Source organism: Lissotriton helveticus, chromosome 1_1 (assembly GCF_964261635.1).
Source record: "Lissotriton helveticus chromosome 1_1, aLisHel1.1, whole genome shotgun sequence".
NCBI lineage: Eukaryota > Metazoa > Chordata > Amphibia > Caudata > Salamandridae > Lissotriton > Lissotriton helveticus.
Genome location: NC_136057.1, coordinates 471,798,573 through 471,812,971, shown reverse-complemented (window position 1 = coordinate 471,812,971; position 14,399 = coordinate 471,798,573). Strand labels below are relative to the sequence as shown.

Here is a 14,399-nt window from a genome sequence, read left to right as displayed (position 1 = left end):
TGGGGTGTTAACACAGGGATCCACCAAGAGCACTTATCGAACGATAAATATGCGCAAGATTAAGAAATACACGTAAAACGAGGGAGGAGTGGGAGCGGGGAGTTGGGGAATGTTTATTGTGTTACTGTGATAATGCATTATCATCATTTGGGACCGCTGTGTAGAAGGAAACGTGAACTGCAGAAATTATTACATAAGAAGTTTATGTACAGATAGGATGCAGCAGGATTATGTTAGGGATATATGTAACTAATTACAAAACTGGCCGCTTGTATTATAAAGATGTAATGTGATGGCATGGCATAAAACTACAAAAACCCATAAAGTATGTTTTAAAAAACACCTGCAAAGGGCGGGAGGGCTTCACATGACAATGTCTAGAACTCTAAGAGTGACTGATATGCACATCATGTCCCCATCTGACACAGACGGGGGCTCATCGGGAACTGACCTTCCAACTGGCTGACAGTGTTCTACTGGCGTTGTGTGAGGGGAATGATGTTGTTTTCTATATGTGCTCTGATTGAGACTGTAATTCATGGGTGCTAATTGCCTTGGGGGGGGTGCTGGAGCCATGCTTTACATTTTATGTAATTCACACTGCTTGTTTTTGAAAGGTACTGGGTGTCATGTTCTTTTTCTGAAAAGGCAAAAAAAAAGTTTTTTAAAAAAAAGGAAAATGAATGATGTCATTCAACTAATTCCATGGTACTGGGTGTCATGTTCTTTTTCTGAAAAGGCAAAAAAAAAGTTTTTAAAAAAAAAGGAAAATGAATGATGTCATTCAACTAATTCCATCCAGAAAAACAGACCAAAGTGTGCAGAAAAGTTGCTTGTGTTCTGGATCAGAGATAACATGCCATGGCAGTTCGGATGGACTCTTCCCACTAGACCTGGACCATGACCAAGGCCGAATTGCATATGTCTGGGTTTAATTTGAGGTGGCATTTTTGGCAAAAATAGAGTAATTAATAGCGCCTGAGAACAATTTAAGCATCCATCCATCACATTTTTGTATTCCTCAGTGTGACGCACTAAATGCAACGGGTATGTCCAGGCATGGGCCGTGTGCTCGCTGTGCTACTGGATCCAAGCTGCACCTGACTGAAGAGGCCCAATTAATCAGAATCTAGTCTTAGATTGTGTGTGTTCTTGTTTGGAGAGGACCTGGTTTGGCAGTTCGGGTTGGACTGTTCCCAATGGAGCATCCTCAAGGCTGATTTGCATATGGCTGGTTCTAATCTGAGGGATATGGCGGGCAAAGAACGATGGACTGGGATGCGGCCAGAGTATTTATCAGTGGCTGAGATTAATTCAAGCGTTCCATAGATCACTTTTTTGTATTCCTCAAAAAGTTGGTGCATTCGTTATGCCTTGGTTCCAACAGAGGCAACTATCCTGAACTTGTCCTTCCTTACAAAAAGGTCTGTAGCTTCCAGACTCATAAAAATGCACCTTTCCTTTATCATTTGTAACAGAAAGTATACCTCAAGTAACAACCATAGCCTTCTCCTGGAGGCAGTTAAGAGGGGATGCTTTCTAATGCTTTTGAAACCGGTTCTCTACAGATGGAACGCTCACCTGCAATATTATAGCTGATTTCCTACCTATTTGCTCTCCCCTGGAGATAGCTCCTGAAACCTCCCATATTCACAGGGATATACCTTCAGCAGGCAGTAAATAAATCCACAAACTAGAAAGGAAGTGTGGTGTAACAGTAAACACACAAGTGTGAAGTCATCAGCTAAAGGCAAGCTTTCACTGTATAGTAATAACTAGTCTTTGGTTGGAACCATAATGTTTTGTACAAGTACCTTGGGTTGTTGGACAGATCAAGGTGTTTCTGAACTTCCAGTAGCACTTCTCTGAAGAATTGCAGGCGTTTTTCCTCAGACTGCTGACACTGCTCAAACATCTGGTCCATATTTTCCATATACTGTGGAGTGCAGCTGTCCAAGTCCTTCAACGCTTTCTCATACTTTTCTTTTGTCTGTAGGGGGGATAAAAATCAACTACTTTCTCTGGTTCTCCTCTCGACTCAATAATTATAGATATTCGCTTCACAGAAATAATCCCTTTAGCCAATGACAAATACCAAATTGTTGTTAGCAGATAGTATTGTGCATGCCTAGCCCTGCAGACAAATATCGGCCTACATAACTTGCAGCGCTCGATTAGAAAGGTACACATGGCTTCAAAGTTAAATATTCTGTTGGATGAATTGAGTGCGTTTTTATATTTGAATTAACGTTATCTGGTGATGTGCTTTGCAATCGATTGGCCACCTGTACAGGTGTGACTACCTTGAGGCTTATGCTCAACACGGTCCGATTTACATAGATGGGTTGGGCAGGGTGTATGTCTCTGTTTGGAAAAGCACACCTCTCACTTTTTTTGCTTTACAGGAGTCCTAGCTTAGCCTGCTTTTTGAAAATTGTTCATATTCACCCCGGACCCGAAAGGTCATTGCCTACTTATAACAAAAGTAAATAATGTTTAAAATAGAGGGTTAGTCAGGAGTTGAGCATAATTGTGCAGAGGCCCATCCCGTTACCGATAGTCAGAGTCTAGATTAGAGTAAGGAGTGAACAATGAGATGTGTGTATTGTAGGTGTATACGTAATATGAGAAACAAAGGGAGGAGTTAACATCACCAAGAGTGTTTGTGTACAAGCAGAAAAAGAGGGGCTTAAGACTGTGAACCCAAAGCAGCCCTGGCAAATTTGGTCAGACCAGCCCCTGTACAGTGCATAGTGATTGCAGCGAACAAGCCTAACCACTAGAAAGAGCAATTTTTTTGGGGGGGTGGGGGTTCCCCTCTCTAAAACAAAATCGGGAAAAATAGTGCATTCTACCACTCATTTGTCATTATATATTCGATTTTATTAGCTTTTAAAGCATAGTGAATGATGATCTTACTGTGCACTAGGATACAACAGTCATTATTGGGGCTCTTTAATGATTCCCTCACTTCCACCCTCCAACAGTGTCTCAGATCTCTCTGTAGCCTCTCTCTCGCATGTATTTTATTTATTTTATAGCACCTTTCATACCAGTGTAGGGTGTCAGAGCACTTTAAATCACACACACATACAAACACAATGAATCACACGTGTAAATCAGTGTATAGAAAATGTTACTTAAGGCAAAGGGGCCTATAAGTTGTAGGATTCACATGCCATCCAAACTGGCAGACAATTTTTAAGAGTGCTTGGTCTGGAGATGCACAAACTCAGGATTCAGACAAGAACACAGTAGTTGGGCTGACTTTAATAATAAAAATGTATTTCTACCCAAACACACCTTTTTTAGCAACATCATCAGGATAATGCAAGTCTGGGGAAATGAAACATTACTTTGTAACCTGTACCATGCAACTCTTCGATGGCCGTTCAGAGCTCACTCTGCTAGTTTACGATTGCAACTTATGAACTGAAACAAAAGAATCTCAGTTACAAAAGCAGTAACCCACTGAGCTATGCATATAAATATTGTTCTTTGATATGCAAGGTACACGTTCTTTGCAGCAGGCATATTAACCCTCTGCACTACAGTAGATGAGTCAAAACGGCTATAAGACAAAACTCCATTTCTTTAATCAACAGAGTTAACTTGACACTTGTATTGTGCCCGAAAACTTCAAAATATACAAGGAACTTTGCAGTGCTTGCAAAACTGCTGCACTGCGACAAAACTGGCCATCCCACCCTTCCCGCCTCCAGGGAAAATGCCCGATATAACAGTCCGGCCTTAAAAGTCAGTTCTGAGACAGTGGAGTACCCGGAGACTGAAAAGGACAGTTGGAGAATTAAAAGGAATGTAATCTCAGGGCCTTGCCTGTAATGATTAAGGAGATCAGGTTCCATAAGTACGACCGCTTCATTTTGCGAGTTCCTAATTGCGACTCGTAATCAGGAAGTACTAATGTGTCTCAGATACATATAGCGATTCCTTATGGGGTCGTAATTGACCTACCTCATCAATATTCATGCGTAGGTCGCAATTTGCGATACAATGGGAATTGCTAAAAACACAGGATGGTGGCCTGACTACCATGTTTATGTTTGCTTTTAAATAAAGTAACAGTATCTTTTTTTAAATGCAATGGGGATGTGTTTCAAAAAGAAAAATGAAACATCAGTTTCATTGTTTAAGAGTAGGCAGTGGTCCATGGTACCACTGTCCGCTCTTAGAAAATGTTATCCCAACCATTCACAAACAGGAAGGGGTCCTCAAGGAACCTCTTCCGTTTGCGACTGGCTTACCACCTTCTTGAAGTAAGAGGTAAACTGTGAATGTTTTGCAACTGCATACCGGTTGCAAAACATTCATACATCTCCCTGCGACTCACTATTTGGAATGTGCGCCCTTGACATGCCCCTTCCTAACACCGACTCACAAACCTATTTCGCGAGATGGTAATAGGTTACTGACTCACAAAACAGTGTTGGTACATGTCAAAATTCTATTTAGAAGTCACAAACAGCCCAATTCTTACAGTTTGCCCTAGGTTTGGTAGAGAAGTTCATTAAAAGGTCATATTTGGGGCGTAAAGGTAATGGAATTGGATACCTGTCTGAGAGCTGTTTTGGTTGAGTGAGGCTGTTCGAAGCCTGAGGCTTTATTGAGTGAAAGAAGATACCCTGAAGTTCCTGCAGGTAGAGGGAGAAGTTAACACCTGGCACCACGTGATATGGAGGAATGAAAAGCTGCTGCTATAACTGAAGAGCAACAGATTAGTCGACCAACCCAAATTAGGTAACCAGTCCTAGTAGAATTGACTGTGGATCGTATTTGCCATTTATACGTCTTTCCATCCTTTTGCCTGAAAACAAAGGAGAAGTGCTGAAAGCCAATTCTCAAAGGATGGCGCATGGAGTGATACTTTCACCACAGTTAGGTGAGAAATTTCTGGGTAGACCGTTTTTAATGCAGTCTTCTGTTTTTAAAACTAATCAAGTGACTTTCACATTACTCCCATGTCACTTAGTATATTGCTACGCACCAATTTTATTTAAATCCTATTCATAAGTAGGGGAGGACACAAAGCTATAGAGTAAGGGTTGTACTGTGACCTGATCAAATTGATACAGCTGTGATTTCATTCTGTATCCCTTTCTCTTAGGTCACTTCACTACACTGCGGGACTATTTGCTCGCAGCTATTGAGAAGTGGTAGGTATTATTCACACCGACCACATTGTGTAGATAGTTCACTCACTAGGTCCTGAGGAATTCCCACGGATCATATTGACCAACAGGGCATGAAACATGTCGACCTCTAGAGTAGAGCAGAGCTAAACTGAACCATTATGTCAGAGAGCTGCCACTCTTATTGCTTTTAATCAGGTGGATAGCCAGCCTGAATAACAGTCTTATTTGGACTATCTCATCGGTTTTAATCACTTTTCTAGCACATCTACACTATCTAGCCCCCTCACACCCACTGCATCATACGGCGAGGAACAAAAGATCTCTACTAAAGAGACCCTTCACGGGTGCCGGTTGGGTATTGCAGCGCCGACCCGATGAGGAGCAGGTCCATATGATGAAGCATGACACCTAGCTTGCTGGGTGTGTGAGGAGGAATATGCTACTTACCAGTATGCATCTGTTCTTGGCATGTAGGGCTGCTGACATTCAGATCTGTGCATAGATCGCCGCCTAGTGTTGGGTCCGGATGATTGCACTTTGTTGTCCTGGAAGAGTCTTCGAAGTATCACGAGGTAGGTGGCTCCTCCCTTGGACTACAGTGCGCATGGGCATCCTCTCCATGCTCAGATTGTTTTTCGCCGTTGTGGCAGAGATGGAGATAGGAAAGTAAGAGATGTCCATGATAGAGATAATGCTGCAGCTGCGACAGGCGCCGGGGAGGAGGGCGGGCGATATGAATGTCAGCAGCCCTACATGCCAAGAACAGATGCATACTGGTAAGTAGCATATTCCGTTCGAGGCATGTGGGCTGCTGAATTCATATCTGTGCATAGACTGAATAGCAGTATCTCCTCTAGGGGTGGACACCTGTGCCAGCTGCAGCAGTTTGGAAAAGAGTTTTGAGGACAGCCTGGCCTACAGCAGCTTGCTGTTTAGCTTGCACGTCTACACAGTAGTGTTTAGTGAAAGTGTGTATGGTGGACCACGTGGCTGCCTTACAGATGTTCTTCAAGAGGAATATTCCCTAGGAAAGCCATGGATGCCCCCATCTTCCGTGTAGAGTGCGCTCTAGGGGGGACTGTTAAAGTGCGTTTCGCTTTTAGATAACATATTTGAATGCATTTAACTATCCATCTGGCTATTCCTGACTTTGAAATAGGATTTCCTTTGTGTTGTGGTGCAAAGGCAACAAACAACTGTTAGTTTTTCTAAAGGATTTAGTCCTGTCCACATAGTAAAGTAGAGCTCTTTTCACGTCTAGTGTGTGTAGGGCTCTCTCAGCTACTGACTGTGGATTCTGAAAGACGACTGGCAGTTCAATTGCTTGATTGATATGGAAATTGGATACGACTTTAGGCATGAATTTAGGGTTTGTTCTAAGAACTACCCTGTTAGCATGTACTTGCATGTAGGGTTCCTGAATTGTTAATGCTTGCAATTCGCTTACTCTTCTGAGTGAGGTGATGGCAACTAAGAATGCAACCTTCCACGTTAGAAATTGCAATTCGCATGAGTGTAAAGGTTCGAAAGGTCCCATGAGTCTGGTGAGTACTATATTTAGATTCCAGACTGGGGAAGGGGGGTGCCTTGGGGGGATCCCCCTTTTTAAGCCCTCCATAAATGCTTTAATTGCTGGTACTTTGAACAGTGAAAGGTGTTGTCTGTTCTGAAGGTATGCTGCTATAGCAGCGAGGTGTAGTCGTATAGAAGAGTATGCTAGGTTACATCTTTGTAAGTGCAGCAGGTAGCAGATAATGTTTTGAATGGAAGCGTCTAAGGGGTTGATTTGGTTATTGTTGCAGTAAATAACAAATCTTTTCCATTTTGCTGCATAGCACGCTCGTGTGGTAGGTTTTTTTGCTTCCTTAATGATGTTCAAGTAGTCTGGGGGCAAGTTAAGGTATCCGATCTCTAAGACCTCAGGAGCCAGATCGCTAGGTTCATCGGATTGGGATGTGGGTGTTGTATTTCTCCATGGTTCTGAGTTAGAAGATGTGGAGCAAGGCACAGCTTTTGATGCGGAACTACGGAGAGTTCTAGGAATGTTGTGTACCATGGTTGTCTCGCCCATGTGGGAGCAACTAGGATTAGGGTGAGTGAGTGTTGTCGCAGTTTGCGTGCCACCAGCGGGATCAATGGTGCTGGGGGAAAAGCGTACGCAAATCTGCCTGACCAGTTCATCCATATCGCATTGCCCAGTGACAACGGATGTGGGAATCTGGCGGCAAAGTACCGGCATTTGGAGTTTTCTCTTGTGGCAAACAGGTCTACCTCTGGGTGACCCCACTCCTCGAAGAATGGCTGGAGAACTTGGGGGTGAATCTCCCATTCGTGTATTTGTTGGCTGTGCCTGCTCAGCAGGTCGGCAATCTGATTGTCCTTCCCTGGGAGGTGTTCTGCTAGGAGGAAGATGTTCTTTGGAATTGCCCACTTCCATATGCTCTGCGCCAGATGGGACAGCTGTGGAGAGTGAGTTCCTCCCTGTTTCTGGATATAATACATTGCGGTCATGTTGTCCGTCCGGATCAACACCGCCTTGTTGTGCACGTATTTTTGGAAGGCTTTGAGGGCTAGGAAGATCGCTAGCAACTCTAGTTGGTTGATGTGCAGCCGTCTTTGTTTGTTTGTCCAGAGCCCTTGTACTGTGTACTGAAGGAGATGGGCTCCCCAGCCTGTCAGTGATGCATCCGCCGTTAGTGCTATTTGTGGAACCGGCTCTTGGAACAGTCGCCCCCTTTGAAAGGTTTTGTGGGTTCCACCACTGCAGAGATTTGTGAGTGTGACTGTCCACCAACGCTAGGTCTTTTAGTTGTCCATGAGCCTGGTTCCATTGCCGTGCTAGGTATTCTTGTAATGGGCGCATTTGAAGTCTGGCATGGGGGACAATGAATATGCAGGAGGCCATCATGCCTATGAGCTGCATGAAAACTTGGGCTGGCAGTGAGTGCTGTGGCAGGAATTTGCGGATGAGTATCTGCATGCTGGCTATCCTTGCTGTGTTTGGGTACGCCTTTGCCACTGAGGTGTTTATAGTGGCTCCCAGGTATTGTTGTATGTGGGAAGGTTGCAGAAGCGATTTTGTGTATTTTATTGAAAAGCCTAGGCTGTGTAGCAACTGTATGGTCTGTGACGTGTGTGCTGCACACTGTTGGTACGATTTCGCTTGTATTAGCCAATCGTCCAGGTAGGGGTACACATGGACGTGTTGCCTCCTGAGATGTGCTGCTACTGTCGTTAAGCATTTTGTAAACACTCTTGGAGCCGTGGTAACCCTGAATGGCAAAACCTTGAATTGGTAGTGTTGTATGGTGAACCTGAGGTATTTTCTGTGGGCTGGGTGGATGGGTATTTGGAAGTACGCATCCTTGAGGTCTAGGGTTGCCAGGAAGTCCCCTTGCTGTAGCAGTGGGAGCACTTGTTGTAGTGTGATCATATGGAAGTGCTCCGACAGTATGTATTGATTTAGGGGCCTGAGATCCAAAATTGGTCTCAGAGAACCGTCTATGGCCCCCTTTTCCAGCATGCTTGTCACTTCTTGTTGTAGTAGGGAGATGTGTTCCCTGGACATAGGACGATGTCTGGGTGGTATGTTTGGTGGCGTAGAAGTCAGTTCTAGGCAATAACCAGACTGGATAATATCTCTCACCCACCTGTCCGTGGTGCTTGCATGCCAGACAGGTAGGAACTGTTGTAGTCTGCCTCCGACAGGTGTTGAGTGGTCTGGAGGCAGCGTGATGAAGACACTGTTTAGTGGCAGTGGAGGCTCTGGTGTTATTGCCTCCCCGTCATCTTCCCTTATTACTGTTACCTCTGTAACCACCTCTGGTGGTGTTCTTTGTGAAGGAACTTTGCGTGTTTCCTTTATAGGAGGCAGATGTTTGTGATGCATTTCCTCGTGTATTAGCTCTATATGAGGAGTGCCGAAAGGAGCCCCTATGTTGCAGAAATTGCAGTGCAGCCATGGATTTCGCTGTTTCCGTGTCCTTTTTCATTTTGTCCAAGATGGTGTCCACCGCAGGACCAAATAAAAAATCTGGGTTGACTGGCTGGTTTAGAATCGTGGACTGCACCTCATTCTTAAAACCTGAAACCCGCAGCCATGCGTGTCTGCGGAGAAGGACACTAGTATTGATGGACCTAGCTGCGGTGTCCGCAGCGTCCAGTGCACATTTAATGGAAGCATCTGATATAAATTTTCCCTCTTGAATGAGATCATTTGCTTGTGCTTTAAACGGCTCGGGCAAGTGTTGCATAAGGCTCTGTAACTGATCGTAGTGCGCCCTATCGTACCTAGCCAATAGGGCTTGTGTGTTAGCAATTCTCCAAGAAATGGATGCCTGTGCCGCCACCCTTTTGCCTGATGCCTCCAGAATTTGTGATTCTTTATTAGGGGGCGGTGCTTTCCCTGTTGTCTGAGAATTAGCTCGTTTACGTGCGTTAGCGACCACTAGTGAGTCCAGTGGGAGCTGGCCCTTTATGTAAGTTGGGTCTGTAGGAGCCGGTTTATACTTTTTTTTCAATTCGGGGATTGATTACCCGTGCCCTGGCTGTGTCTTTGAATATCTCAGGTGCATGTTTGAGAACCCCTTTAGGCATTGGAAGTGTTTTGACACTTTTTTCTGTAGTAGTGAAAGTGTCAAAGAGGAAGTCCTCTTCCACTGGGTCACTGTGCATGTCCACGTTGTGGAATTGTGCTGCCCTATCTATGAGCTGGTTAAATACTACTGTATCGTCAGTAGTGGATGGTTTAGTAGGGTAAGTGGACACATCAGGGATGGGATGTGTGTCATAAGGATCTGTTGGTTCTTCCCAAGGTTTTTCTTGGTCAGGATCTTGAGGAAAGTCATAGAGGAGCTGTGGGTCGTACCCAGTGTCTCCCTCCCCATCACCGTGGTAAGAAGGTGATGTAGGTGCAAGGGGTATAGAAGGCATGATAGGTTGAAAGGGGAGAAAAGGTCTTGTGGGAGAAGTACCAAAGTCTTTTTTCTTCAGTGGGATAGGTGAATCAGGTGCAAAGTCCAAAGGTCTCTTTTTCCTATGCAGCATGGTAACTTTACCAGTCTCTGGGTCTATATACATTTTTGCTTGTTTGTCCAATGGATCTGGGTGGAATAGTTCTTCCTCTACAGTCCTGGGTTTAGCTTTGGGCTTTTTTGGCTCGACAACCTTTGGTTTCTTGACAACCCTTGGCGTATTGCTGGGTTTTTTCGGCTCGGGCCCCGATTTCGGCTTGACGATCTGTTTCGGTTCGACCGGAGTCTTCGGGTCGGTACGTGGCTTGTCCCCCGTAGGTTTCGTGGGGGGATGGCTTTCGTCGGATCGATGTTCTTCTTTGGATCGACCTGTGTTTTTGGAGCCGTTAACTTCGGGTCGACGACTTTGTCCTGCTTCGGTACGGCACCGGATGCCGGGTCGACAGTCTTTGGAACCGCAGGTTTGGTCAGCTAGAAGACCTTCCTTGGTTTCGTGCCCTTCGGTTTCGTGCCTTTGCTCGGCTCGACCGATTTTCTGGGGTCGACGGCTTTTGGCTGAGCGGCCTTTGTGGGGTCGACAGACTTCTTTGGCTCGACGCCCTTTGGCTGTTTTTTAGGATCGACGCCCTTCGGGTCGGTGATCTTTTTAGGCTCTGGAACCTTCTTCGGGGCGGTGGTACTAGGCCCTGGGGTGTCTGAAGGTTTCGGTGCCGAGCTGGAAGGCGGGGCTGTCGAAAGTTTTTGATCTTGGCTAAGGCCTGTTGGCGATGCCTCGACCGGAGCCTTTGGTAACGGGTCAAGTGGTGTCGGGGGCAGTGTACTCACGATCTGGGCTGACGGGATCTCGTTGTCGGAGTCGGAGTAGTCCTCGACTGTGACGATCTCTAGGTCCGAATCTTGAGCGTCCGGTAGATCCTGGTCATCATCGAAGATGTTGTCTGGTTCCGGTGCCTGTCGCTGCATTTCTTGCCTAGCGGCCCGTCGGATCCGTATGGTTTTCTTCGACCGGAACAGAGCGCAGGCCGGGCAGGTTTCTTCCCTATGGTCTGGGGAAAGGCACTTGTTGCATACTGAGTGTTTATCAGTATGGGGGAACTTGGTGTTGCATTGAGGGCACCTTTTGAAGGGGCTTCTTTCCATCGACGGTCGGCTCACGTGGGTCGTCGAAAAGGCCCAACGGCCCGCGTCGACATCCGAATCGAGATGGAAGTATGGATCGAGTAGAGAGGTACCGATCGAGAACAATACCGACGGAAACGAAGGCCTTTTGGCCTTTAGAAAAGTGTGTTTTTCGATTCCGATGTGGAGTGTAGGAGTTAGCATCCGAACCCAATGGCGGAAAAAAACAATCTGAGCATGGAGAGGATGCCCATGCGCACTGTAGTTCAGGGGAGGAGCCACCTACCTCGTGATACTTTGAAGACTCTTCCAGGACAACAAAGTGCAATCATCCGGACCCAACACTAGGCGGCGATCTATGCACAGATATGAATTCAGCAGCCCACATGCCTCGAACCCGTAGTTTTGAAAGGAAGTATTCCCCTCCTTCCTTTTTAAGTTCATCAGATTGGCACACACAATCAGAGATTCCCTACTCTTGTCTCATTGGTACAGACAATTGAGGAATTGCATTCCTTTAGGTGATAGTACTTGTTAAGGCATGTATGCTGGACTCCATAAAAAGCCCTCTTAGTCCCTCTCCCTGTTGAGGAACACTTTCCAAAGGCCAGGAAAATGGCAGGGATTTTCAGTATGTAAAAGCCCCTTCAATTAGGAGTCATTAATTTGCTTGAGAGTTCACTGCTTCTGGCACTTCTGAAAAATGACATGTCAGGCTGATCTAGAGTACTCTAAAGATGTGAAAGCACCTGGTAGTTCCACACTGACTCATCGCTCCTGCCGTTCATTTGTTATGTTTTTTTATTTTAGTGTTTAAAAAAATAAAATGGGTGCCGTAGTGCTCACCCAGGGCACCCACACATTTATTTTTTATATAGGGTTGCAGGGGGAGCCAAGGGCCTCTTCTGGCTCTCCTAGTGAGAGCAGGACATTTTGGTGGTTTTCCAACCACCAGTGCTTAATTGCAGAAAACATAAGTGCCAGGGCCTTTTTTGGGAGGCTACTGCAGCCTGCACCACCCGTATTCCCTGCAGCCTGCACCTCCTTGCCGATGCGACCACTGCCCGCACCACCTATTGACCCTACCAGCACTGCCATTGAAAGTACCAACACAACTACTAACCAACACAACTACTAACCAACACACTCCTACAAGTGTGACCCTGCAGGCTATTTCATGGTACCCAAAGCTATATTAATGGCATGAGCTGTAGGTATTATTCTTTTTTAAAGTAAATTGACTTATTAAACACTGTTGTTGTGCTCATCTCAAAATCAGACAGTGCCACCATGTGGTGGACTGTCACAAAAGCCAGTGCTGACAACTAAATGTTGAGCACAGAAAACCACCGGCTCAAATTAAGCACAACATCAACTATTGCTCATTACTCATAATCAAAGCTTTAGCCAGGTTGTTCAACACAGTAACTTGAGGATCATATGCGATCTCAAATCTGGCAACTAGAAATTATTTCCAAGATATCCCTTTTCATCTCTGAAGGAAAAGCTGTATAAAAAACAGATGATTGTGTGATACTTTTCCTTTTAGCCACCATCAACAAATTTCACTTTCACATATTTCCAGTCGTTTTACTCTGGCTAATACCCAACGTACATAAAAGCATACTTATTGTTGCATAGGCTTCCGTGGTATATCAATACTGACCTTTGGAATGCTTGATACAATCTTATTCCATTCATTTAGTGACGTTCGCACATTCAGGTCTTTCTACGAGTGAATACTTCTTTTGAATGTAGATACACGATATTGCCATCTAGAACATTTATACGATGGCGTTTTTTAGATGAGGCAGGTGCAGTTGCTTGCAGCTTAAGGTAGCGAAGTAGCTTTTTAAATCTGCATGCAAACGCAGAAGTCAACATTTTCTACAGCATAGTTGTTTTACAAAGCTTGAACAATTTAGTTACCTTTAAATTTCTTTTTGGTGAACACTTTATTTAACCGCAGATTCAAAGCCTTGTGAATACACCCAGGCGCCAGAGGGGATGTGAAAACTCAAAGTAGTGCTCCTGTTTTCCGGTAGGTGGAGCCAACTACGTTTTACTACATAAGTGACAAACTGAGAAGCATATAAGTGTCACCCATGCGAGCGGATGTTAGTTTCTTTAGGAAGCTTGTCAGCACCCTCCGAAGCACAGTCCATAAACAAACTGGAAGGAACAGTGTGCAGAATCTTAAATTGGGACCCTTTTAGATGTAAAGCGAGACCATTCCCTAAAATGGGGAGGTGGGACGGCAGTGAGGAATGTGTGGTTAGAAAGCGTATATATAAAAGATAAAACCTGAAAGAGCGCTACCAGAGTTAACTTGTTCGCCTGATGGACACTTCTAACTGTATATTCCTCAGCTTGTGAATAATTACCAAAGCAGTAAATCTCAAGGTGTTAGATGAGTGGAATGGCTCAGATCAAAATGTCCTGCAGAACTGAACAGGCAAAATGCCCACCTCCACAGACCGGAGTGTTGAGGCAATAGTGCTTTGTGAACGTGTGCACTGATGTCCACCTAGCAGCCTGATAAATATCCAGGTCAGGCACTCCACATGCCAACGCAGTGGAAGCAGCCTTAGCTCTGGTGGAATGAGCCCTCGAACCTTCAGATCTTAATAGAGACAACTAGTCACCGTGAAATGGTCCACTTCAGTGCCACCTTGCCCTTCTCTGCTTTAGAGAACCCCACCTAGAGCGGATCATCCACCTGATAATTCTCTGTGCTTTCGAAGGAAAAGTTCTGGGCTCTCTTGGAGTCCAAGCAATGGAGTCTTTCCTCCTATTTCAAGGGATGAGGAAGAGCAAAGAAAGGTCTTAAGAGTGATAGCTTGCCAGACATGAAAAGGCGCCACAACCTTTGGCAGGAATGCAGCTCAAGTTCTTAATAACAGTTTGCCTGGATATAAGGTGACTGGCCCGAGAGGGCCTGAAGCTCTCTTACATGACGTGCTGATGTTAACACATCCAGAAAGACCTTTTAAAAAGCGTAATCGACAACTGTGCATTGTTTTAAAAGGGGTACACATTAGAAAAGAAGAACCAACCAACTCAACACGCATCTTGTATAATTATGTAATGAACAAATGTTTTTGCCTCCCAATACTGTATCCCTCTCACTCAAAATTGTGAAGCGTTCTGATAC

General features: G+C 45.1%; 1 protein-coding gene across 4 annotated transcripts in view; it reads right to left on the bottom strand.

Annotated features, from left to right (window-relative positions):
- PACSIN2 (protein kinase C and casein kinase substrate in neurons 2) overlaps positions 1–14,399 on the bottom strand; it is a 581,107-nt gene that overhangs the window by 176,375 nt on the left and 390,333 nt on the right. For all 4 annotated transcript variants that reach the window (XM_078673888.1, XM_078673891.1, XM_078673889.1 and 1 more), the window contains exon 6: positions 1,815–1,990. In XM_078673888.1, coding sequence (XP_078530014.1) covers positions 1,815–1,990 — 176 coding nt within the window. The remainder of the gene's footprint in view (positions 1–1,814; positions 1,991–14,399) is intronic.